The 27,652-nt window shown below is 43.4% G+C and overlaps 1 protein-coding gene across 10 annotated transcripts; it reads left to right on the forward strand.

Moving 5' to 3' along the window:
* The first annotated feature begins 3,574 nt into the window (after nt 1–3,574).
* Nucleotides 3,575–27,519, forward strand: SMAGP (small cell adhesion glycoprotein). Of its 10 annotated transcripts, none has more exons than XM_072134782.1 (5): nt 3,575–3,697; nt 16,637–16,726; nt 23,767–23,826; nt 25,592–25,669; nt 26,886–27,519. In XM_072134782.1, exons 2-5 carry the CDS (start codon nt 16,693–16,695, stop codon nt 27,059–27,061), a joined length of 348 nt encoding a protein of 115 aa, XP_071990883.1. In that variant the 5' UTR covers nt 3,575–3,697; nt 16,637–16,692; the 3' UTR covers nt 27,062–27,519. The 10 variants fall into 10 exon arrangements, with proteins under 10 accessions (XP_071990883.1, XP_071990889.1, XP_071990882.1 ...); XM_072134781.1 differs by lacking the exon at nt 3,575–3,697 and adding an exon at nt 13,649–13,757; XM_072134783.1 differs by lacking the exon at nt 3,575–3,697 and adding an exon at nt 13,785–13,809.
* The last annotated feature ends 133 nt before the right edge of the window (nt 27,520–27,652 follow it).

Raw genomic sequence — 27,652 nt, forward strand, 5'->3', positions numbered from 1 at the left:
ACTGGTAAGTTGATTATATTGTGAGTCCCATGGGCACAGGGACTTATTTGACAAGCTTTGTGCAGCACTGTGTAATCTGTGTGCACTATATAAATAAAGGGATTATTATTAATTATTATTAGAGTGGGGCAGTGCACCATTTTTCTCATTTATATGCCTGTGACACTCCTTTACATACAGTGGGTATGAAAAGTATTCAGACCCCTTTAAATTTTTCACTCTTTTTTTCATTGCAGCCAATTGGTGAGATCAAAAATGTTCCTTTTTTAGTCATTAATGTACACTCTGTACCTTATCTTGACAGAAAAAAAACTGAAATGTAGATATTTTTGCAAATGCATTAAACAAGAAAAACTGAAATATCACACAGTCATAAGTATTCAGCCCGTTTGCTGTGAGTGTAAAGAAAAATAACTTTTCTGATCTTACCAATTGGTTGCAATGAAGCAAAGGGTGAAAACATTTGTCTGAACCCTGAATAATTAAGGAGTCTGAATTATTTCCATACCCACTGTAATAACCATGTACAGCCATGACCCTGGTGCACCAGAAAGCTGAAATGATTCGTATATAGCAGCTGGGGGATGGTGCAGCGATTGATTGCCTCTGCCTGTCAAGGCCAACACAGTGATGACATATTCTCGGCTTATGCTGGAATGGACAAGGCTGGAGCAGGGCATAATTAGTGTGAGAAGAAGCACTGAGCCAGCCAAAGGAGAGAAAGAGCCTCATTATCATAATTTTATCATTGTTTTTTCAGCAAAACCACTCGGTTCAGGGATTAAACAAGATATGTTTCTGCATCAGTGTAGCTATGTTAAGGTATGGTTGGTTCATAATGCATCAAAGCAAATGGGAGTCATATCTTGTCTTATGTCTGTGTTAGCACTGTATACTTAGCAGGTCACTGTATACTTTGCTGGTACTCCATTAACTTAGCATCAAAAGTGACCCAAACAGACTGGTGTTCTCTCATTATTTCTTTGCTTCAATTGTTTTGAGGGTTGAGTAACGGTAAACTAGAATTCCATTTAACAAAGAAGCATAAGAAAGTAAAGCAGATGGTGCCATTATTTAAAAGAGCCAGACCTTTTACTATAAAACACTTTTAAATGTACACAGGTTCCAGTTCCAGTGAATTACAGGTTGCACACAAGCCTAGACCACAAGTATAAAGAGGGGCGGCACTGATAATTTACAGTCCACTAAACTCTGAAGAAAAACACTGGCATGCAAAATAAATACAGGACCGGTTGGTTTGGGTATAGGTTTCATTTCTTGTCAAGGCTTTGGATCTGTACATTCCATGTATTACAGAAAAAATGAAGAGGTACGAATTGGTGTGAATGGGTAAGTAAGTGATAATCGTGTGGTTACTGTACTGGTACTAAGCAGCCACAAGTCATAGATATGAAATCATAACTTTACCATGTAATAAAATCTAGTAATACTTGCCCTGTTTAACTATGCCCTCCCTACCTGTTTTCTGGCAGAGAGGGCATATAACTAGCCACATCTCCACCAGTTTTTAAGCTGCTCTGCCCCCCTTACCACTTAGGTGTGAGTGCCCCAGCCCACCATATGTACAATAATCTCTGCCAGACAACTGTCAGAAAGTATAGCTACGATCTCTGCCAAATCAGACTCGGTCTAAAGAGGTCTGATCTGGCAGAGAAGGGTTCCAGATCTTTGGGCAAAGATTAAGACTGCCCTGACAAACACTTAAAGGAGTATTCGCCTCTGGGCATTAACATATAATTATCTGTCATTTCTTCATTTAGATGTTATGAAAAAAACATGCACCTGCGTGAAGATAATTTCCCGTAAAAGCAGTTATCCCACAGAAATGAGATAGGTGTCCTTGGATACAATCACCTCTGCACTCTGGCAGTGATGGCCAGACATGTGCTATTGAGCCCTGCCTGACCACCTGGATGCTGGATGCAGTAATTCAAAGCTATTTCATATGTAAAATGAATTTGTTTCATTCTTCAATCACTCCAGCATCAGTGGTTGTATCCAAGAACAACTATCTACTGGACAACAATCTAACGGACAATATGGCTATGAGAAATTGTTTTAATAACATCCAATTGAAGAAATGTATCTACAGTATATGGAAGGAGAATTAAAATCCACAGTTTAAGATGTAAACTATCCATATACTTTGAGAAGTCTACCCTCTTAGAAAACCATTTTGCTATTTTCTGTGTTTATCTCAGAAAGGGCACAACATCTCTTTCCCTTTTTTAACATGGAATCTGCTGTTTACAAAACATGAGAGAAGTCAGCAGAAAATGTGTGCAAAAAAGAGGATTATTCATTTCAGTTTAATTTTGTAAAAATAGACAAATGACAATCAACAAAATATATGTTTAAATGTATGTTTTTATGTGAGCAGCAGCATATTGTTGAAATAAAAGTGCAATTAAAGAAACATCTCATGTCTGTGTGACTATTCACATGTCTTTTTTTCACTGACCTGCTGTGCATTGGGAAATAATTGGATGCATTATTTTTTTTCACGTTTGCGGACCACGGATTTCCATAGGAGTCAGTGGAGGGAATTTATTAAGTTCCCCTCACTCACAAATCAGGCCGGATATACTAAAAGGCTATGGTGACATGCGGGGCGGGGAGTCTGTGTGACTCTGGCTGTGTGACTCTTCATGGCTTGTACAGCATTAAATTGACTCCAATGGCTCCATAAAATGGTATTTTATCATCTCATTTTTGCAAATAATGGGAGATTAATACAAAATAGTGCATATACAATACTGGCACAAAACGGACTGAAAATGGATGGAATTTTTGAGGCCACTGAACAGAGGATGGTAGATCCGGACAAGATATGGACTGAGTTTTACAAAGTGATTTTAGTTGCTTGATCATTCTCATATTATACAAAAACAAAGGGACCTTATGTGTCGGCAGGGATACAAGACTCAATAATATTTACAGATTTGCCACTGGCAAACTAAATTACCCATATCCAGACACATTATTGTGTGTTTAAAACGTAACTTTTATTTTTGTGTCTACTAATAGAGCCAATATTGATGGCAAATTTAGGTGCTCAGTACTCAAACTACTACAGTGATTAAAAACACAGTGTCACACATACTCATAGGTAGAGCCAGGTTGAGTAAACTAGTAATGTGTCTGTTGAAGTACAGTCAATGGTTATTATACTTGTGGCTGTGCTGGATGAGTCACCGCAGGGTGTCCCTTTATGATTATTGTCACTCACTCCTGTGTCAGTGTAAGTACCAGTGGAGTATACCACAACAACATCTCTGATGTGGCTAAAAGTTATTATTGATCATTCTCAGTACCAGTTTTGTCAAGGGTTACTCACAACAGAACTGCTAGTTATGTCAAAGATGACATTATACTAGTTATACTTCAGTTAAGCCTATACTTTAATTATAATCATTTGTTCTATTTATTCTCATGATTTGATCCAGATTTAACTATGTAATACTCTTTCATTATATAAAGCTGTTTGTGTGAGATTATTATTCTAATAAATTCAATGACTAGCCTTAGTCATCCACATCGCACTTGTAGTAAAACTGGAAAGTCAAGAGCAAGGAAACGCCTTTAACTATGTAAGCATTAACCTCGCTGTTAAAAATTGTCCCCAACCCCGGAACAGTGTGAACAAGCCTTACTCCGTCCTTGAACAGCTCCTAAGGTACGTACTATATTATAGCCTTTATCAGTCCTTTCTGAATACTTGATTCTTGTGTTTGTTGAACACAATGGAAAGAAGTTATTGTATGTTAGGAGCAATTATAAAGGATTTCATGCAACAGCCCAAATTTCTAGATACTTCCTGGAATGAATTTGCTAAACAAGATTCTTATTCTAGAACAATAGTAGAATAGTATGTTATACGTTATGCAATGTCTTCAAATACATTTGGAAGTGTGTCTAAAACGATGGTATAGCAGAGCTATGTATAATACATACCCATATTGATAAGCATTATTAATAAATTGTTATTATTATTGATAAATTAGGTCTAATTTATATGGGTGGCTTAGTGGGTAGCACTTCTGCCTTGCAGCACTGGGGTCCTGGGTTCAAATCCCACCCAGGTCAACATCTGCAAAGAGTTTGTATGTTCTCTCTGTACAAAATATACAGTTATATGTTTAGATTATGAGCCCCCATGGGAAAAGGGACCTATTTGACATACTTTGTGCAGCGCTGCGTAAGCTGTAGGCACTATATGAAATAAAGAATTATTATTAATACCCCTGCTAATTAGTTTCATTTATAGTTCTGGTACTGATTTTTGAAAATTGGATAGAGATTCCAGTTAAGCCCCCTTAGGTTTCTAGGCCAACCACATACTCTGGACCCCTTAAAGTTATCTTGGCTTCACAGAATAAAACTTTAAAGATAAATCTTTTGATATGATGGTATTTTTGTAATTTTCTTTTCGGTAAATTGAAAAAAAAAAAGATTTGGAATTGCAGCAACCTGCCCAGATGAATTTTACCCTCACATGTCCTCATGTCAGGTGCAGATTTCTTACCACAGAATGGCAGATCACAATCATCATAGCGGCAAATAGAAAAGTCAGTGAAGATACTGGAGCCCATAAAAAATATTTCATGGAGATTCCCTAACTATAAAAGTAGGCATGAGCTAAATTGCTAAGAAAAAAATTAACATCATATGTGAAAAGTAGATATTCATTCTTATGATGGGTCAGTTAACCAAGACAGAAGACTGATTCATAGCAGTCCACAAACTTTCCCAAGCAAGTACATGTTTTAGTCACACGTCGATTTCTCCTGCAATATTGAGAGTGACTCATAGGCTACCTGTCTGCCGGTAACCAGTACAGATATGACAGTGCTAGTCTTTACCTCCTCACCAGCCACATGGACAAAGCAGATGTTAAGACACAGAAGAAAAGTACAATGACATCACCTACCAACTTAACATAAGAAAACTACAACTGTCTCGGGCAGTCCCCGGTATAGCAGTTCAACTTCATTCTATTGAATAGATTTGAACTCTTCAGATGTATCAATGCTTTATTTTTATTGCTAAGTCCTTAAATATATTGTACAGTCTTGTCTATCAAATTTACTACACTTTGTAATGCCACTTTGTAACTTCACAATGCAGAGCATTTTTAAAACTAGTAGACTGGACTGCTCCCTATTATAACAAAAAAAACTACTGTATGTTCTATACCATCCATTACTACAGTGGGTTTTATTGTGGACCCATTGCTGTCCAGTCTGGGTTTATCACTATAGAAGTTTGGCTGTATAAATCTTATACATCCAACAACAGTGACAACAGTGTGGCAGTGTAGTAGAGACTGCCTCTTAGATCATCTTTACAGGGGTCTAGTAGTACTAGACTGTCCTCTAAAACTTCAGTCTGACAGTTTTTCCTAAGTCAGTCATGTATCAAAACTTATATTAAGAAAAATTACTTTTTATTGCATTAGTATTAAAGCAAAGAAGATACAAGACACGATGTATCTTCTTTGTTTTAATACTAATGCAATAAAAAGTAATTTTTCTTAATATATGATTTATGAGTTCCCCTTTTTGTAGGGTGTCTGGGGGAAGTCATCCTAACTCTGGTTAAGGATGTATTTTGGGTTTTATTGTATGTATCAAAACTTGTAAAAATGTAAAAAAAAAAAAAACAGCATAACTTGGGTGCTGTGTCAATTCAAGAAAAACTCAAGTGTTCCATTCCCCCAGTAACTGTGTTGGGGTACAGAGGCAGCACAGCGAGGTCACACCATATATACATACAGGGTATACTTACATACATACAATACCCGTGCATGATATACACAGACATACAGCATATATACATCACATATTCACACACATATCGAACGTATACACATCACCTATACGCACACATACAGCAGATACATACAATACCATATACGACATACAGCATATACACATACATCCAGTATATACACACTACACACACATACAGAATATACACACCCAATAACCCAGCTGCTGGGGCCCCCTGATACTGTGGGCTCCATACCAGCTGCTATGGCTGCTAGCCCTGTAGTTACTCCCCTGTCTCTTCCCCCAGCGTGGCAGAGCAATAACTGTGGTGGGTACACTCGTAGCAGTTTGAGATTTCACAGAGCTAGCCAAATCAGTCCCTGTCCCCAATGAGGCTCACAATCTAATCAACATTTGTAGTGTTCCCAGCTGTCTGCAATAAGTGTAAGTCTGCAATAATTTTAATGTGGGTTGAGCTCTGTTTTTCTGCTAACGGAGGTAAGATGGCCACGGTTCGCTATGTCCGAATTCTGACCCTGCCAGGGAATGAAGCGACAACAACAATCAGACAGCCAAGGGCGTGACTACAGCGGTAGAAGCCATAGCAGCTAGTATGGGGCCCGCACTTTTCTACAGTCCTGGTATCCGACCTGATACACTTAATAATGGATTTGCACCATTATATACATATTATACTGCACATTGTACAGTATAATATGTATGTTACATCTTACACAGTACACAGCATAAATCGGCAGCGCAGATAAAAAAATGACGGGGGAGAGGGAGGGGACAACAGGACTTGGGATCTCTCATCTCTAATTATTGCCATCTACTTTCCCCATGTGATCAGCAGCTAGGGGGAAAGATCTGTGTAAGTGTATAAATGTATGTACAAGTGCATAAATATGTGCCCAAGTGTATAAATGTAGAATGAGAGTATTCAAATGAAATAATATATTTTCTGAGGATTTAGGGGGGCGGGGTCTGCATTTAGAAGTCTGATAAGGGATTCCTCCACTCCTAGTTACGCCCCTGCAGACAGCATCAGCATCCAAAGGTGTGGCAACACTCAGCAGGAGAGTTACCCAAAATTTGGATGTGTTGAAGCAAAAATGTCAAATCGTGTCATCTCTGTTAAGTCAAAGGTTAGAAGTCACTGTTCTATGCGCACCTAAATAATATTACTAAGTGGACCAAGCTGGCACTTATAACATCAGTATCTAAGTCTGCAATACATTCACACTAAAGCACCAGTATATCTCTACCAAAGATACTCTAGGCTACTCATTGTAATATGAAAATGGAGGTCTAGATTTGCCCCATTAGACTGTTATGGGAGTCTAGTCTAACTTGACACCTATAACATCAGTGAGTGAGGCTAGTCTACTAGCACGGGCATAACTTGAAGGGGTGCACAGGGTGCGGGCACAACCATAAGGTGTCACTTTACCATATGAGAAGACTAGTACTATAAACCACAAACTTTTCTTATTTATATGAAACACAAGTGATTCGGGGGGCGTCATAGGAAATCCTCCGGCAGCAGTGAGTATCAGCTCTGTACTACTGCAAGATTTCAGCAGACAGTGGGCAGGGCAGAGAGCACTGGGAGCACTAAGGCATTTACAAGTAATTTGGGGGGACGTGTAATAGCCAGAGCCCCAGGGCACAGAGGTCTGGTAACATCCCTCCAAAGCAATTGTGCTTCATTTAAATGAAGATAAACGTCAATTTTATAAATAAACTACTGGAGAAACACTTCTAAGTAACATCTGCCTTAAAAGATTGTCAATTGTTTTTCCCCATAATGAACATGTTGGTTGAAGGTACGGTCATGTGTACAGAGTAAGTTTGCAGCCAGGTCGAGGAGACACACCCTATAAACCTTTGTTGATCCAGACAATATTTGGCCTTGTAGTTTGTGATATGGATTGAGAGCTTTAATAAGACACACACTTAAGTTTGTTTCTCATGGTATTAAACTTTAAAAAAGTGAAAGTACGTAGTGTTATAATCTGTGTAAATCCAACCTCTGTGAACCCCTAAGTTTCATGGGTAAAGAGACTATAGTACAGATTAAATTCTGTCTAACTTCAGTAGGACAGCAGAGTGGCTGGCACTACGGCCTTGCAGCGCTGGGGTCCTGGGTTCAAGTCCCATCCAGGTCAACATGCAAATAGTTTGTATGTTGTCTCTGTGTTTGTGTGGGTTTCATAAGAGGTTTTCTCCCACACTCCAAATCATACTGGTAGGTTGATTGGATTGTGAGCCCCATTTCAGACAGTGACTGATTTGACAGACTCTGTGTGCCCTATATAAATAAAGGAATTATTATTATTAGGATTTTTAGGGATACACTGGGAGGATTCCCTAAGTGTCCTTGTATAACACTTGTTCCTACTCTCTGACCTGAAAGCAGTAAGAGGAGTGAAGATTGGCAGCAGCCAGTGATTGGTTGCTGCTCATTTTCAGGGTGTTTCCCCAATAAATTAAATGCTCTTTTATGGGCAATTACATCACTGGGGACCTCCCCGAGCATACTGTACATTATAGTAAATAGGAGTGGGGGAGTAGAGTTACCAGTATATAGGGATGGGAACACAGGTCTTAATGGCAGAGACCTGGGAAACCATGAAGAGAGGCAATGTATAGGAGTGGGGGCATGGAGGTATGTTATATAAAAAGTGCCTATATATTTATATATATATATATATATATCTTGCAATAACGCCTCACCATGCATCAATAACGTATGATCAGGCATCATTAACTTGGAAATTATCCCCTGTAGCACACAGGTTGAGCGGTCCGGCGCATTCTGCAATCCTGCAAAGGAGGGAAACAGTGTAAGTGATGACAGTATGTGCGAAGTGTACACTATGTGTGTGTGCGCGTGCGAAGTGTACAGTGTATGTGCACGCGCAAAGTGTACAGTGTATGTGTGCGCGCGAAGTGTACGGTGTGTGTTTGTGCGTGGAGCGTACGGTGTGTGTGTGCATGCGGAGTGTACAGTGTGTGTGCACGGAGTGAGCGGTGTGTGTGTGTACGCGCGCGGAGTAAACGGTGTGTGTGTGCACTGAGTTTTAGACTGTGTGGGCGCGCATAGTGTACAGTGTGGACTGTGTGTCACATGGACAGCCTGATTCTTTATTGTGACAGGGGTCTGATATCATCAGTCCCCTGTCAATGCAGCCCTTGAACACAGCGTTCCTACTAAGCGCTGTGCATGCAGAGGGATCTAGTGACGTCACTAATATGACGTCACTGGGATCCTCCAAGAAGGGTTAGATGCATGCAGAAAAGATGCAATGTGCATCCCTTCTTCATGTCTGTATACCGATCACTGATAACAATGATCCTATGGTATGTTACCATAAGATCGCTGTTATATGTTATGTGCATAAAAGAACAGTCCCTAAAAACACCCAAAAATTAAACACACAAATTCAATAAAAAAAAATGTAAACAAAATTAAAGCATTAATCCCCTCACCCACAAAAAAAAATATGTATTTTTTTTTTTTAAAAAAAAGCTCATTATTTATCTCAGCATCCATCTGGGGTGAGGGCAGCATCAGCTACAGCCTGGTCTGGGGTGGGGGGGTTGTTTGGGAATGATCAGACCATCTAGGGTTAATGTACCATAGAGGGTCTAAAAAAAAGGGGAAAAAAAAATTTAAAAAATGTAAAAAACTTAAGGCCAGTTAGGTTAAAGAGTAACTATACAGTTTTTTTGTTTTCCCGAAAACAATAGCTCTTGGGGTGTAAAACAACTTTGCCTATTATCTATATAACCTATATGCAGCAGTTTCCTTGCTATAGACCTCAGAGTACCTTAGTGAGGGGAGGAGGTCATGTAACAGTGTATGTAGCAGTGCTGGAAGTGTCCAAGACAGTGAATGCAGATGTCTCCTGCACAGAATAGTGAGGTGCAAGATCCTCCCTGTTCCCTATCAGTCCCTCCATCCCAGTCTGTGATTCTACAGATGTTTCTACAGAAGTCCATCTCTGCTCTTCTAGCTGCTCCGCTACCCCACCTTTTCATGGCAGTATCAGCTCTGTCCTAATAAACTATTAACCCTTATTGGTCACACAGCACAGGCTATGGACTACATGTAACTGGATTACTTATGATTTATTTCGCTTATTGCATGTTCCCTGCTCCTCCATGTGATGGAAGCTGCCAGGCTGTCACCATATACATCCTGTATGTACAGTGCATGTCCCTGGTGCCGCCATGTGATGGAAGCAGCCAGGCTGTCACCATATACATCCTGTATGTGCTCTGTGCATGTCCCCTGCTCCTCCATGTGATGGAAGCTGCCAGGCTGTCACCATATACATCCTGTATGTGCTCTGTGCATGTCCCCGGTGCCGCCATGTGATGGAAGCAGCCAGGCTGTCACCATATACATCCTGTATGTGCTCTGTGCATGTCCCCTGCTCCTCCATGTGATGGAAGCTGCCAGGCTGTCACCATATACATCCTGTATGTGCTCTGTGCATGTCCCCTGCTCCTCCATGTGATGGAAGCTAACAGGCTGTCACCATATACATCCTGTATGTGCTCTGTGCATGTCCCCTGCTCCTCCATGTGATGGAAGCTGCCAGGCTGTCACCATAAACATCCTGTATATTCTGTGCATGTCCCCGGCGCCGCCATGTGATGGAAGCTGCCAGGCTGTCACCATATACATCCTGTATGTGCTCTGTGCATGTCCCCTGCTCCTCCATGTGATGGAAGCTTCCAGTCAGTCACCTTATACATCCTGTATGTGCACTGTACGTCCCCTGCTCCGCCATGTGATTTAAGCTTCCAGGCTGTCACCATATACATCCTGTGTGTGCTCTGTGCATGTTCCCTGCTCCTCCATGTGATGGAAGCTGCCAGGCTGTCACCATATACATCCTGTATGTGCTCTGTGCATGTCCCCTGCTCCTCCATGTGATGGAAGCTCCCAGGCTGTCACCATATACATCCTGCATGTACTGTGCATGTCCCCGGCGCCGCCATGTGATGGAAGCTGCCAGGCTGTCACCATATACATCCTGTATGTACTGTGCATGTCCCCGGCGCCGCCATGTGATGGAAGCTGCCAGGCTGTCACCATATACATCCTGCATGTACTGTGCATGTCCCCGGCGCCGCCATGTGATGTAAGCTGCCAGGCTGTCACCATATACATCCTGTATGTGCTCTGTGCATGTCCCCTGCTCCTCCATGTGATGGAAGCTTCCAGGCTGTCACCATATACATCCTGTATGTGCTCTGTGCATGTTCCCTGCTCCTCCATGTGATGGAAGCTTCCAGACTGTCACCATATACATCCTGTATGTGCTCTGTGCATGTTCCCTGCTCCTCCATGTGATGGAAGCTGCCAGGCTGTCACCATACACATCCTGTATATTCTGTGCATGTCCCTGGTGCCGCCATGTGATGGAAGCTGCCAGGCTGTAACCATATACATCCTGCATGTACTGTGCATGTCCCCGGCGCCGCCATGTGATGGAAGCTGCCAGACTGTCACCATGTACATCCTGTATGTGCTCTGTGCGTGTCCCCTGCTCCTCCATGTGATGGAAGCTTCCAGACTGTCACCATATACATCCTGTATGTGCACTGTACGTCCCCTGCTCCGCCATGTGATGTAAGCTTCCAGGCTGTCACCATATACATCCTGTATGTGCTCTGTGCATGTCCCCTGCTCCTCCATGTGATCGAAGCTGCCAGGCTGTCACCATATACATCCTGTATGTGCTCTCTGCATGTTCCCTGCTCCTCCATGTGATGGAAGATGCCAGGCTGTCACCATATACATCCTGTATGTGCTCTGTGCATGTCCCCTGCTCCTCCATGTGATGGAAGCTTCCAGGCTGTCACCATATACATCCTGTATGTGCTCTGTGCATGTTCCCTGCTCCTCCATGTGATAGAAGCTTCCAGGCTGTCACCATATACATCCTGTATGTGCTCTGTGCATGTTCCCTGCTCCTCCATGTGATGGAAGCTGCCAGGCTGTCACCATATACATCCTGTATGTGCACTGTACATGTCCCCTGCTCCGCCATGTGATGGAAGCTGCCAGGCTGTAACCATATACATCCTGTATGTGCTCTGTGCATGTCCCCTGCTCCTCCATGTGATGAAAGCTGCCAGGCTGTAACCATATACATCCTGTATGTGCTCTGTGCATGTACCCTGCTCCTCCATGTGATGGAAGCTGCCAGGCTGTCACCATATACATTCTGTATGTGCACTGTACATGTCCCCTGCTCCGCCATGTGATGGAAGCTGCCAGGCTGTCACCATACACATCCTGTATATTCTGTGCATGTCCCCTGCTCCGCCATGTGATGGAAGCTGCCAGGCTGTAACCATATGCATCCTGTATGTACTGTACATGTCCCCTGCTTCTCCATGTGATGGAAGCTGCCAGGCTCTCAACATATACATCCTGTATGTGCTGTACATGTTCCCTGCTCCTCCATGTGATGGAAGCTGCTGGGCTCGTAGAACAATAGTGACCGCACACTGTTTCAGGGAGTCGGTGCTGAATGTGGGATTCTCAATCCGCCTTCATCAATATAGAGAACATGGCACACACCACAGTAGATTTTAAAGTTTAAGGCTGGTGCCACACGTAGCGCTTTGTCTGCGCTTGCAAACGCAAACAAAGCCGCGCCCACCTGGCCTCGGGCCGATCTCATCGGCGTTAATTTAACGCAAAACACCGGCGTCTCGTTCCCGAACGCAGGCGTTTCCATAGAAACGCCGATGCGATCGGGCCGTGGCCCCCGTGGGCGCGGCTTTGTCTGCGTTTGCAAGCGCAGACAAAGCGCTACGTGTGGCACCAGCCTTAATGTATATTTCACATTGCATAGGCTTCACCGTGATAAATGAGCATAAGAAAAAGTATATTATGCAGTTCAGAAGCAGTTTACGATGTTTTGGTCATCATGACCTTTGTCAAGTAAGATCTGGTTATGGAAGGCACAGTGTAGGAGTATGGTGAGGCAGCGGGCAGCAACATAAGCAAACACGGAGAAAACATACAAGCTCTTTGCAGATGTTGATCTGGGCGACGCCTTCCCACATGGCGTTTTTCTTGCGTTTTTAAATGCATCCAATTCAAAAGTGGGAGGGGGGTTTGCCCGAAACACATGCAAACGCATTCCAAATGCGTTTCAGTCAAACCCCCTCCCACTTTCGTTTTGGATGCGTTTAAAAACGCTGTGTGGGAAGGCGCCCTGGTGGGACCTGAGGCTGTAATGCATTGTGTGAACGCGCCCTGAGCATCTATCTAAATCTAAAAACGGTTATTGCCAGCAGTGAACCCCATGGTGTAAAATAGCACTCTGAGGGTGATGTCAGACGTGGCGCTTTGTCTGCGCAGACAAAGCCGCGGCCCACGGCCCGATCACATCGGCTATGTAAACGCCTGCGATCGGGAACGAGCCGCCGGTGTTTTGCATTAAATTAACGCAAAACACCGGCCGCTCGTTCCCGATCGCAGGCGTTTCCATAGAAACGCTGATGCGATCGGGCCGCGGGCCGCCCCGGTGGGCGCGGCTTTGTCTGCGTTTGCAAGTGCAGACAAAGCGCCACTTCTGACATCACCCTTACACCGTTTAACATCACATAAAAAAATTTAATGAAAAGTGTTCATAAAGTCACACAGTCCTCAAAATGGCAGCAATTAAACCGCCAGCTCATCTCATAAATAGTATTGTACAGCAGTATGATTGAGGTATTAGCGTCAGAAGATGGCAGAGTCGCTGTACTTTCCTAGTATATGAATGTGCATGAGGCATAGGCAGCTGTGCACATGATGAGGTGACCCCAGGGACAGTGAAGGGTTACTCTCCGGGCGGCGCTGGGTGGGGCACAATATAACAGCTCTGCACCTGTCCTCCTGTTATGTGCAGGCGGGGGACGGCAGGAGACGGCAGGAGACATTAGCTGGTAAGTACTGGCGGGAAGTCCGGCATCACCCTCCTCCCGGACACACGGCTCGGTAATACTGGGGGGCGCTCATACACTTGTTACTGGATGGGATGTCCCGAGGGGCAGCCATGATGCTTAGAGTGTTGTATATAGCGAGTACCGGCTGCAGGACTACAAGTCCCAGCACAGCGATCACGTGGTCTGTTGCATGTGAGTGGCCATTACTGGACTGTGTGTGTGACCATGAGAGCCCATGCTGTATGTATGTGAGGATGGCGATGCGTGGCAGAGGACAGCTCATTCTAATCCCATTCACACTGTAGTATTTGATGCTGCGTCTCTAGTGGATATCTGTGACTGGTTCCATATCAGTACCTGCTGTTGTCCTATTATGATGTGAATTTTGTTTGCCATTCTACTTCTGTTTGGGGGCCAATGTCCCACAGACTTGTGGGGAGGGGGCTTTGCGGAAAGGGACAGCTTTGCTTTGTGACTCCTAAGGCCGCATTCACATGCTGTTAGAATTGAGATCCAAATGAAGGTAAATGGGGAGGATTCTTGTCACCATTGCAGATAGTCACTCCTAGAGGCTTGCGACTGGCAATGTGTGTGTTTTGCATGTAAACAATGCAAAACGTGTGGTGCTCATTCCCCATTGTTTTAGGTGTGAAGATTTCAGATTTACTTCTCCCTTCAAAATGAGATGCAAGTGAAATGTGTCAATGTGGCCTGAGGGTTTGTTGACAAGGCAAAGGGTGGTACTTCCTATGGCAGTGGTGGCGAACCTATGGCACTGGTGCCAGAGGCGGCACTCAGAGCCATTTCTGTGGGCACTCGAGCCATCGCCCCAGCACACCATAAAGGACTCAAAGAATCTTCCTGCAGTTCCAAGCAACTTAAAAGATGCTGCTTTCAGTCATATTTTGATACTTACTTCACTATTTAGGACTGTAGGAAGAGGGAAAATGAATAGACAGGGCCGAATTATCTTTAGAGGACCTCCTGCTGGCCCCTACAGGTCTACAGAGGGACACTGGAAAGAAGTGATGCAAATTTTCCATCTTTCTACTGTGTTGCTGTCCTAAGGAGGCCAATATGATTGTTGAAGAACAGGGAGCAGTAAGTTACTGCTTTAATTTTTGGTTGGCACCTCCCGATAAATAAGGGGGGTTTTGGGTGTCTTTTTGGGCACTCAGCCGCTAAAAGGTTCGCCATCACTGTCCTATGGGATTGATGGAAGGGTCCTATGACTTCTGCTTTCTGATGTCTAAGTGCCTAACACACGTTGCACACTAGCAGCCTGTAAAGATACTGCACGGAGGGGCTCTAGTAATGCCTGAATAATATTAGAATAATTCTAAAAGTTGACTTTTGTAGGAATGCAGGTATGGGTAACTTATGTAAGATTCCCACACTCGTGGTGTGTGGATCCATGAGTAAGTTCCTAGTTTTATCGGGGTTTATTTTAATGGTGGATTTCCTTTACCGTCTCATACAGTGCAAGGGGAGACTGCTGTGAGGTCCTTCTATCCCAGGTGCTGCTCTTCATACAGGTTTCGGTATGTAAATGCATGCTTGGAAACTGATCAAAAATGCCACACATGGCGTTTTTGGTGCGTTTTTTAGTCCGTTTAAAATCGCATGCGTTTTTAAAATGCATCTGTTTTTTTCCTGTTTATCATGTGTTTGGCTGCTTTGAACCTAATTATCTATTAAGATAAACGGGTTGTAAGCAACCAAACGCATGGTAAATGGTCTAAAAACTGATGTGTTTTTAAACGGTCTAAAAATGGACCAAAAAGCCACGTGTGGCATCACCCCAAGGCTGCGTTCACACATGTTCACTTTTTTTTTGCTTTTTTTGACTCCTACTAAAGGCTTAAACTGTGATCACATGCTGAGGTTACATTGTGTTTTAGCAAATGCAATAGAAACACAATGGGGGACATTTACTATGGTGTTTCCGACAGTTTTGTGGCGCTTTCACCGCATCTTCTGCTCTCCTACAAAAAATTACTTTTTCCGTCTGCTCCGACTCTTCTCCGAAAAGGGGCGTGGCTTTGGCGGAGTGGAAACTCAGACACAATTGATATGTGTCGCAGCCCTTTTTGGGCGCTGTAAACTGGAAAGTAGACCAAAAGAAAACTGGCCTAGCAGGGACTGTTGGATACATTTCTGGTGCTCGGGACAGATTTTGGTCCCAGGGACAGAAAATGGTCTCGGCGCCAGAAATGTCTCTGCACAGCTCCACAATATTAAATGTGTATCTTCTTTCCGAGAGCAGGTCGGTAACAAAGCCAATGCAGACACCGACACTTTATGTAAATGTCCCCCAATGTATTCTTAGTATGTGAACAAGGCTGAAGCCTTTGGAATGCGGCAAAAAATGCATGTGCTTACCTGGTTTGAATTTGTTTTTCTTATTTTCTGGAAATGTAGGTAGCTGTATTAACACTTCCACAGTTGTTTAAACTTCCACAAATTAAGAAAAATGGATTAAATCCAGCCAAACACTTATAAAACATGCAAAAATCGCATACGCTTTTAGCATTTAAAAACGCACAGAGAACAGTGTGAACGCAGCCTTATGGAACTGTCCATGGAAAGTGGCAGTCTGCTGACACGTTACATCAGCTCTTGATACAAACCAATGTAAAGAGAATGGGGAAAAAATTAAATCTGAGATGAAGACCCCTAATCCATAGTTTGTAGCACCTCAGGTTAGCACTTGCCAGGACTAGTACAGGGTGATGCTGCTAGAATATACCCAGACAATGTAGTTGGCACTTGGCTACCTTTTCTGCTCCTGCCATGAGTAGGACACAATGCCGCACAATCTTGGATTTAGCTTAGACTTGATATTATAGTGTTATAAACTATAATGTGCTTGTTTGCAGATTTGCCACCATACACATCAGACTGATTGCCTTAGAAAGACGGAAACATCTTCATTATGATTTTCTCAACCGCAGCGACTTCCTCTGCAGGTAAAAGCCATGTTCTGCGATAACAACTTTATTGCCTTGTGTAAAGTAATGAAAGGACTCATAAAAATGGTCCCGCTGGGCTCTGAGTCAATATTACTATAGACTATATTGTTTTAGTGCTGTAGAACAACGTGTGACACTAGTAACCATAGAAGTACAATGTGATTGTCAACTAATCCCACTGCAACCTATTACTGCTATCACAGACGGCTGGTGCTGTGACGTCTGACAGTCCCTGTGGCCTTTGACTTGGAATGATGGGGTGATTGTCACTATGGCGCACACTGGTAGTCAAAATTGATTCAGGGAGTACTTCACAACAAATCTGTTTATTGGTGTTTCGGTAACACACCGCGTTTTGGAATCAGCGGCGATTCCTTTTTCAAGTGAGGAGAGACTAGAAGCTCAGGTCTTAAGTGTCTTTCCAGAGCTGTCACAGAACCTGAGCTTCTAGTCTCTCCTCACTTGAAAAAGGAATCTCCGCTGATTTCGAAACGCGTTGTGTTACGGAAACACCAATAAACAGATTTGTTGTGAAGTACTCTCCGAATCAATTTTAACTACCGGTATGCGCCATAGTGACAATCAAGCCATTATCCCATGCATCTGATCCAGACCGGTGTGGCTACTGCGCTCTGATGATCCCGTCAACGGGCAGCACCTGATTAGTACTCAGCTCAAGCCTTCCACTAGTGTTGTGCCTGGAACTTGCACAACTCTATCTGGTGAGCCTCATTCTTTCCTCCCCCATCTGAATTTGTCCATTGTTGTACAAACTACTACTCAATGGGGGACATTTACTTAGTGTCGGTGTCTGCATTGGCTTTGTTACCGACCTGCTCTGGGAAAGAAGATACACATTTAATATTGTGGAGCTGTGCAGAGACATTTCTGGCGCCGAGACCATTTTCTGTCCCTGGGACCAAAATCTGTCCCGAGCACCAGAAATGTGTCCAACAGTCCCTGCTAGACCAGTTTTCTTTTGGTCTACTTTCCGCCAGTTTACAGCGCCCAAAAAGGGCTGCGACACATATTAATTGTGTCTGAGTTTCCACTCCGCCAAAGCCACGCCCCTTTTCGGAGAAGAGTCGGAGCAGACGGAAAAAGTCATTTTTTCTGTCCCCGACAGCTAATAAATAGGTAGGAGAGCAGAAGATGCGGTGAGAGCGCCACAAAACTGGCGGAAACTCCATAGTAAATGTCCCCCTATGAGCGCTTTTTGGTCCCTCCCTGTTCGCCTTTGATTTGGATTCAGACTGCAATGTCAAGAAATGGTGGCTCTTATGTTGTTTTTGCAGTGTCTGATAAATACTAAGATTACCCAGCATCATCTGCGGAAAAAAAAATGGACTTAATAAATGTCATTTAATACATTAGATGCATACATTTGGGGCTCATTATACAGTGTTAGAACCTACCTCCTGTTTTTGGAGAGTCTTGTCTTGCTCCAGCCAGCAGTTAAATGAATTGGAACAGTTTAAGACTATAAGACTTCATGTCGCAATTTCATTCTGGCTTGTACTTCCAATCCCCGAAAGATACTCCTACAGCCCTCCATATGACAGCAGTTGACTGGCTAGTTTCCCATATACTGTAGATGCCGGATGTTTATTTGCTTGTTGAGTTTTTATTGGATTAGGTGCAATGTCTCTTAAAGGACACCTGTCATCAGGTCTCTGCCACTAGTCCTGTCACCTCTACCTGTTGGAGCAGCTCACAAGGATCCCATCCCAGCCTTTATCTAGTTTTCCACCACGTTCCATGACGGCCCCCACCTGGAGGATGCTCCTATATCCTGTAGGGACAGGAAGCGCAAGAGATTAAAAGCTCCTCCCTAGCACCCAACACCAGTGTCTTCCTGTCCCTTCGGGATATAGGATGCAAGAGTCTCCCTAGGGAGACACGAGTTTCTTTTTACTTTTACTTTTTTACTTTTTTACTTTAATGGGTTCCGCCTCACAACCGAGTGGGGGGAACGCCAAAATATACCTCCTCCCCGCCCCCCGTTCTGCCAGCCCAACCAACGGTCCCGGGAGACCAATGCTGGGTGGTTGCGGGGGGGACATGCAGCGGTACCTGTGCCGGGGCCCTTTCTCTGCTGGAGGACCGGTGTGTGAGGGGCATCGGTCCTCGGCGGTGAGGGATTCCGGCTCCGGTAGGTGTTTTCGTGCGCGCGCGCACGTGCTGCTGGTGTGCGTGGTCCGGAATGGCCGCGTACCGGAAGTCGGCCGCAGACGCGACTTCCGGTGTACACGTCAGAGCGACAGGGTCGCGTCATTGGGGGCGGACCCGAAAGTCGGCTCCGTGGACGCATGCGCAGTCCAGGAGCCCGATCGCTTCCGGTTTGAACCGGAAGGGGGAGGAGGGACGAGCCTCTCCAGAACGCGGGAAAAAATCAAATTTAAGCGTTCCTGGAGGGAAAACCTAGTCGGTGGCTCTGGTGCTTCCAGCAAAATGGCTGATGACGCATCCAACCTGTTCCAGGTCCTGGTACCCGTAAGTACAAGCCCTGGGCTGTCCTCTTCTCTCTCACCATACATTTCATACCTGTTATTAACTGTTATCATGTATGCTTCTCTTAGGGGAAAGAGCAGAAAGAACCTAAAGAGAAAGAACAGAGAGAGAGAGATAAACCCCTTAAAAAACCCTCTAAAAGATGTGGCTTATGTAGTTCTAAATTACCAGAGGACTATAGGAAAAGCCTGTGTTCAGATTGTCTGACCAAAATTTTAAGAGGAAAGGTCGTCATTAATGGACGAAATAAGGTCCGCAATAAAGGAAGAAGTTTCTTCCTCTATTGCTGCTCATTTACCCGAACCACCTAGGAAAAAACCTAGATACGTTCAGTCTTCCTCTTCTGATCAAGACTCAGATTTCCCTTCCTGTTCTTTAGATGATAGACCGGAAGAAAGTCTAGAGGGGGGACATTCAAAAGATCAGGGGCACACAAAGTATTTGTTTGCGTCCGAGGATCTAGACAGCTTATTAAAAGCCTTGAGAAACACACTAGAAATAGAGGATGTGTCTGAACCAACCTCTGTACAGAGTGATCTCTTTGGGGGACTCAAATACAGAAAGAAAAGTTTCTTTCCTGTAATTGACACACTAAAAGACTTAGTGTTATCAGAATGGAAGGAGCCAGAAAAAAGAATTTCTATCCCCAAAGAATTCCGAAATAGATTACAATTTGAGGACAATACTTTATGGGAGGAAATACCTAAAGTCGACATTCAGGTGGCTAAAGTAGTAAAAAAGACGGATCTCCCATTTGAAGATAGTGCCCAATTAAAAGACCCCCTTGACCGTAAATCTGATGCTTTACTTAAAAGGGCTTGGGAGACGTCTTCTTTAAATATTAAGACCAACATTGCCTCCACTTCTGTCGCCAGGACTTTATATTTCTGGTTGTCAGAATTGGAATCACACCTGGTAAATAAAACCTCTAGGGATTCCATTATAGAGTCTTTACCCCTCCTCAAATCTGCCACAGCCTTTTTAGCAGATGCTTCTGCTGAAGCTTTAAGGTTTTCGGCCAAAGAGGCGGCCTTGACCAATTCTGTCCGGAGATCTCTCTGGCTAAAACAGTGGGGTGGGGATACGAAATCTAAGTCTATGCTCTGCGGTATCCCATTCCAAGGTGAATTTTTGTTTGGCAGCGAATTAGACTCTATACTAGAAAATGCTGCAGACAGAAAAAAGGGGTTTCCGATTAATAGAATTCCCCCTAAAAAACCTTCCTTTCCCTTTCCCTTTCGTTCCTCCAGGGAAGAGAAACCTCCCTTTAGGGGCAAAGGAAAGACAGGTAGATGGAGCTACACAAAAGGAGGCGCAGGTCGAGGGTTTTTCTCTAACCCCGACCACAAGCAGAGGAAACAATGACGAACAGGTGGGGGGGAGACTTTCCCATTTCAGGCCCGAATGGGAAAAAATCTGCCAAAACCCTTGGATTCTCCAGACCATCCAGTCAGGTTACAGGGTAGAATTTCTCCATATTCCCCCACAACATTTTCAGAACCCAAATCTGCCAGAAAGTCAAACTCTCCATCTCTGGACCAACATCCAACAATTGCTTCAGATGGATGTGATTGTTCCAGTCCAGGAGATAGAAAAAGGGGAAGGATTTTATTCCCCTCTTTTTTTGATAAAAAAACCCAATGGGTCTTACCGTCTAATTATAAATCTAAAAAAACTAAACAAATTTATAAAGTACAAACACTTCAAGATGGAGTCGATAAAGTCAGCGACCCCCTTGATAGGAAAAAATTATTTTCTTTGTACGATCGATCTAAAAGACGCGTACTATCACGTCCCTATTTGCCAGGATCACCAAAAATACCTAAGATTCACAGTTCGTTCCCCGGGGGGAAAAATACTTCATTTTCAGTTCAAAGCCCTACCATTCGGGATCTCTTCGGCACCCCGTATCTTTACAAAAATTATGGCAGAGGTAGTGGCCCACCTAAGATTGAAGGGCATAATTATAGTTCCTTACCTAGACGACCTTCTTCTAGTTGCAAAGACCAAATCAGACCTAAAGACCCACCTTCAGTTAGTCATAGGTCTCCTCCAGGACTTAGGTTGGGTCATAAACAGGGAAAAATCAGATTTAAAACCAGAGATGGTGAAAAAATTTCTAGGGGTAAAACTAGATTCCGTGAAGCAGAGTTCTTTTCTACCGTTAGAAAAGATCCAAAAAATAAAGGAAAACATAAGTCTCTTCCAGAGGAAAGAGTCGTGCAGCATTCGAGCAGCTCTGAGTCTTCTGGGCCTTCTGACGTCCTGTATCCAGTGCGTGTCTTGGGCTCAAAACCACACAAGGACTATGCAGGCTTGGACTATTCGGGTGTGGGACAAAAACCCTCTACATCTAGACCACAAGGTAAAGATTCCCCTTTTAGTCAAACATTCACTATCCTGGTGGAAGAGTCCCATAAACTTAAAGAAGGGAGTTTGGTGGAATCCAAACCCAATCTTAACAATTCAAACAGACGCAAGCCTGTCAGGTTGGGGAGCTGCGTTGGCAGGCCACTATTTTCAGGGTCAGTGGGACAGCCAGACTTGTTCTAGGTCCTCAAACTTTCGGGAGTTAAAGGCAGTCCTAGAAACATTCAAAAAGGGCCACTTGCATATAAAAAATCAACACATAAGAATCCTCTCTGATAACACTACTACAGTAGCTTATTTGCGCAGGCAAGGGGGCACAAAGTCTAAATCTTTGTCTGAGTTATCACATCAAATTTTTAGGTGGGCAGAAACACACTTTCTATCCCTCTCAGCTATCCATCTCAAAGGTACAGAAAATATAGAAGCAGACTTCTTAAGCCGGGTTACATTAGATCCTCATGAATGGTCTTTAAACCCACAAACTTTCGGGGAAATCTGTCATATCTGGGGGACCCCAACCTTAGATCTTTTCGCAACCTATCTAAATAATAAATCCCCTAAATACTTTTCTTTAGACCATAGGGGCTCTCCTACGGGGTTAGATGCCTTCAGTCATACATGGGGGTCGGGGTTAGTCTATGCCTTCCCTCCCATACCCCTAATTCCCAAAATCCTGCAGAAACTAAGATCAGAACGGGCATTATTAATCCTTATTGCTCCATTCTGGCCAAAAAGAAGTTGGTTCCCGGTTATTCAGGAACTAGCTATAGATAATCCTGTTCATCTTCCTTATCGTCAGGATCTTCTTCTACAGGGTCCACTGTTTCATCAGGACGTGCGACATCTAAAGCTTACGGCCTGGATCCTGAGAGGGCATACCTAATGACCAAAGGCCTTTCTACCGGAGTGATCGACACTATTCAAGCAAGCAGGAAACCAGTGACTAACGCTATTTATGCCAAGATCTGGAAAAAATTCTGTACTTGGTGTGGGGATTATCCTCCTTCTCCAGAAAATCCAAACTTAGGCCAAATTTTAGATTTCTTACAGGCTGGGTTTTCTCTAGGTCTTAAACCAAGCACCCTTAAGGTCCAGATTTCGGCTTTAAGTATATATTTTGACTTTCCCTTAGCAGATCACAGATGGATCAGGAGATTCATTAAGGGCTGTTCCCGTATTAAACCACGTATACACAACCCAGTCCCTTCTTGGGATCTCTCTCTGGTCCTGAATATTCTCACAGAGCCCCCCTTTGAGCCTCTGGATTCTGCAAACATAAAAATCCTCACATTTAAAACTATCTTCCTGATAGCAATTACCACAGCACGTAGATTGGGTGAAATCCAGGCCCTCTCTCGCAGAGAACCCTTTTTAAATATCTTAGATGACAAAATAATTCTCAAACTAGATCCCCTCTTCCTTCCTAAAGTTGTGTCCGAATTCCACCGTAAACAGGAAATTATTCTTCCCTCCTTCTGTGCTAATCCTAAATCTGAACGGGAAAGGAAGTGGCAAACCTTAGATGTTAGGAGATGTGTTCTCCTTTACTTAGAAGCAACAAAAGAGTGGTGTAAAGATTCCAGTTTACTAGTTAACTTTGGGGGAAAGAATAGAGGGTTGAAAGCCTCAAAGGCAACCTTAGCCAGATGGATAAAATCCACTATATCTCTCTGCTACAAGACCACAAACACTTCCCTTCCGGGGGATATTAAAGCCCATTCCACTAGGGCCATGGCGACATCCTGGGCCGAAAAAAGGGGTGCATCTCTGGACCAAATATGCCGAGCAGCAACGTGGTCAAGTTCCTCGACATTTGCAAAGCACTATCGGTTGGATATTGCCTCCCAGGAGGACCTGGCATTCGGCAGGAAAATCCTGCAGGCGGTGGTCCCTCCCTAATAATGGGGTAATCTGGTAAGTCTCCAGGTGGGGGCCGTCATGGAACGTGGTGGAAATATGGAATTAGACTTACCGGTAATTCGGTTTCCACTAGTGACCATGACGGCCCCCCATTATTTCCCTCCCTTTCTTCCTTCTTGGAGATGGTTCTATGTGAAATTCCTTGCACTTGCATCCTTCCGGGTGGTACTTTGGTAGACACTGGTGTTGGGTGCTAGGGAGGAGCTTTTAATCTCTTGCGCTTCCTGTCCCTACAGGATATAGGAGCATCCTCCAGGTGGGGGCCGTCATGGTCACTAGTGGAAACCGAATTACCGGTAAGTCTAATTCCATATATTTCATACATTAATCATTGTAAAATCATCTATTCTTTATCATGTAAATGAGGCTGGCCACATGGTCAGAGGCAGCGATGTCACCCCTGTTACCCCTCCCCTCTCCTCCCCCTGCTCATGTCTGTGTGTAATGTATAGTAAAGCATGGATAGTGTGTGCTGCATCTGCTGACATGCTGCATCCTCCTAATATACAGGTGAGACACAGACATCAGCTACACATGAATCTGACATGTTCTGCTGTAACATGGCTGCAGCCTGGAGCTGCTGTATCTCTCCTATACACACACATGCTGCAGGGGGCGTGGCCACCAGCACCAGGAAGCACATCATTATACAGCCTCACATCATTATACAGGCTGTCAGTCAAGCACTGGGGGTGTGGCTGCCTCCCACTCATGAATAGAGTGGACAGCTTGAATATGCTAATGCTTCATTGGACATTTCACAGGTCATTTGCATACAGCTTTAGGACCTCATTGCTTAGGTTTACAGGCATGTAGAGGGACAATGAAGGGATAGAGGCAATGCTCTCTAATAGCAGTTTATGAAAATCTATTTAGTTTAGGGGGTTATTTTGCATGACGGGTTCTCTTTAATGAGGGAACACAAGTCGGCATGGAAAATAGCGTCAGAACTCGCAAGAAAAGAGCCATGACCCTTCCTGTCCTGCTGAGGAAGACTTCTGACTGGTGGTTATAGAACGGAAAAAAAGCCATAATTTTTGGAAGGGTATTATGGGAGAAAGTATGGACTCTAAAAAGGGATTTCGACACTACAGCACTTTGTTAAAAATTTGTATGAATGTGTACTCTGACATTCAGTTTAGCCTCCAGGTGTCAGCTAGTCAATACAGTGGTTTTGTGACGCTGGACTAATACACTATACTCCGGCTATTGTGTGAATGTGGTGCAACGCAGGCACATTTGCAGTGTATCGGAGGTGTTCTTCTCGGGCTTCACAGTAGCACTAGACTTGTGGATTCAGATAAGGATAAGGATTCTCATCATTGTTTGATAATTTTCATTATGTGCATTTCCTCCATTTGTCCAGGTTGACGGTATTTCTCCCTTTGCCACCGTCACTGTACTGCCTATTTCTAAGCACCTTATTGATGGGTGCCAATAAGTGTTTTATTTATTTAGTCTTGTTTTCTTTCCCCTTATTTCAAAGGGTACCATTGGCTTTTTCTATCATCACATGGAGGCATTAGACTTGGTGTGGCCATCCATATAGGGATGCCATTATACAATGGGTATTTGTTACGTTAGTCACCCACATATATTTATCTCTACCGCATTTCCCTCTTCCTGTTATATATATTCTTTATTCTGACTTGAGGATACTCCACTTACAGACAAGCCCTAGTTAGAAGGACCCCTCTGCCCATAGTTCTCTGCATAAATTGCTTTAGTCCTAAGCTGCAATGATCAGCTGTTAGGTGTATGTAGCAAAGATTGAGCATCTGTGTTCCATGACAGTACAAAATTTTGAACATACAACGGGCCAAAAAAAAATTGTCTGAAGCTACACTTTTATGCTAAATTTACTAGTTCGACTTTCAAAAGAATTCAAGTCAAGAACAAACAGAAAGAACCTTTCTTTTAACCCAGGGACTACCTGTATAACTAAAATCTTTTTTTTTTTTTTTTTTTTTTTTTCTTTTTGGGGAAGGGGTAATTGCTTGAGAAAATCGTCCTTACAATATTTAAGTTTATGCATTTTATTTTTTTTCTTTTTCAATTTAGTGGAGTCTCCACCAGACTTCAATGAAACTACAAGTGCTTCATCTGATGTGGAAAGTTTTGATACAGCTGTCGTTGCAGGTAACCAACTTGTTCTTGAAATTCAGTGATAGAAGTGTTGAATGTAGATATGTTTGGGCTGTATTAACAGACCGCTAACTTTACAGGGGGTTTTAACAAGTTTGCAAATAATTTCCCCCCCTCCCTTCATCCACAGGGTGGAGTATATCAAGCTGGTTGTGTTGATGTGACCAGTGGGGGTCCCAGTTGTTACAAGCCTACCAGAAATCCAGAGAATGGGATTCTGTTCTCACTGATAGGTGAAGAGAGAGGTTGAGCATTTGGCCTGTCATGCTGCAAATTACCAAGTGCAGTGCTTACTGATCGCCGCTTACCTAGAAGGCAAATGGAACTACTGGAGATACCCTGACCCTCCCATACTATTGATTGGAGCACCAGTATTCATCCGTGACCTGCGGCTTCATCAGTTGGTTGAGAACAAGATCCACATTCTGAGCAGTTGTACCTTTGCGGCTCCAATGTTATCCTGTGGATAGGGTATAATTGGGTACAACACACCAGAACCTGGTAACCAATCGCATGCGTTTCCCTTGAAGTGCATATGCGATCAGGCCAAGGCCACATGCGGTTAGCGGCGCATTATGAACACAGCAATAGCGGAATGTGTGACCGTGGCCTTAAAGTGGTTTTCCAGGAAAATTATGGGGCCATGGAAAAGTAACAAAGCGTTTGTGGCTGCATCTTGCAACCAGTATCATGATGGTCATTATTGCACTGTTTCTGGTATTTTGTAGGGGGTAACTTCGATTCATACCTGTCATTGTTTTTAATGTATTTGTAAACCTAACCATTGTTGTTGGGTGTGGGTTTTTTTTTTTTTTCTCCATTTAAAATATTATCCCTTTGTTATATTCCCTAGTTTGAGATACAATGGGTATTATGTCAGTTACAGTTGAATCCTAAATGAAGGAAAAAAGCCTACTTTTACAATGGTAACTTTTCACAAGATATTTCTACAGCTGAAAATCTAGTTTAGGTAAATGAGGTCCTTTTAACCATTATGGCTCTTTAGGCTGCATTCACCCGCTGCATTTGAATGGCATTTAGAGACAAAGTTGATGTGCAGCAGATTCTCCCAAACGCAGATGCATTGACCCAAATGCTTGCGATTAGAAAGGGACACATTTTGCTGGTAATCAATACAAAACATGTTGCTCCCTTCTGCAGGTAAACTACTCCTTATTCCATGCTCTAATCTCTCTGCATTTCCTTCTAGGTGTAATCGCTGCTGCTGTCGTAACACTGGTGATCGTGTTGGCGCTGATTGCCGTCTACTTGTACAAACACAAGGGCAGCTACCATACCCAGGAGACGGATGAGGAAGAGGAGGCACAGAAAGCCTTGCAGATGAACCCTGAGCCTGCTGAAGAGAAACAGGAATACTTCATGTGATCTGTATCCAATGTTGACCAGATGTAATGGACTTGATGAATTTCCTATTTATTTGGTGTACTGCCTCAGTAATCTCCTAAAGTAGATGAAGCGGAGCAGAAAACTCTGGATGCCAACTATGTGGCCATGGAGCTCCACAACCATCTGCAGATTTCCCAGGGGATAAAGAAACTTAAAGGAATTTTGTGTGTGTGTGTATATAATATTTTTTTTTTTTTTTCTAAAACCTTTTAACACTTGCCATTCTACACTTGCTCCCACACCACCTTAGTCTTTCACACCATGTGTTTATACATTTATTTTGTTACTGATGTAAATACCACAGTGTTTTGCAGTGTGACGTTATTTCATGTAAATATTTGTAACTTTGCTATAATCTAATGGATGTTTTCTATAGTTTTGTAAAGTTTCCAAGCCGGATCCAAAATTTTCTCAATAAAACTCTTGCTTTTTCTTTTTATTCTTGTCTTTTACTTGTACTTAAGTTGCTTTAACACTTGGAGTCATTGGAGGAATGCATTGGGCACCAGAGTGTGATAAAAACCCCACCACAGCGCTGAATATATCAGGAGGCCCTGCCTGGTGTAGAAT

This window comes from Engystomops pustulosus, chromosome 2 (assembly GCF_040894005.1).
Source record: "Engystomops pustulosus chromosome 2, aEngPut4.maternal, whole genome shotgun sequence".
In the NCBI taxonomy this organism is placed as follows: Eukaryota; Metazoa; Chordata; class Amphibia; order Anura; family Leptodactylidae; genus Engystomops; species Engystomops pustulosus.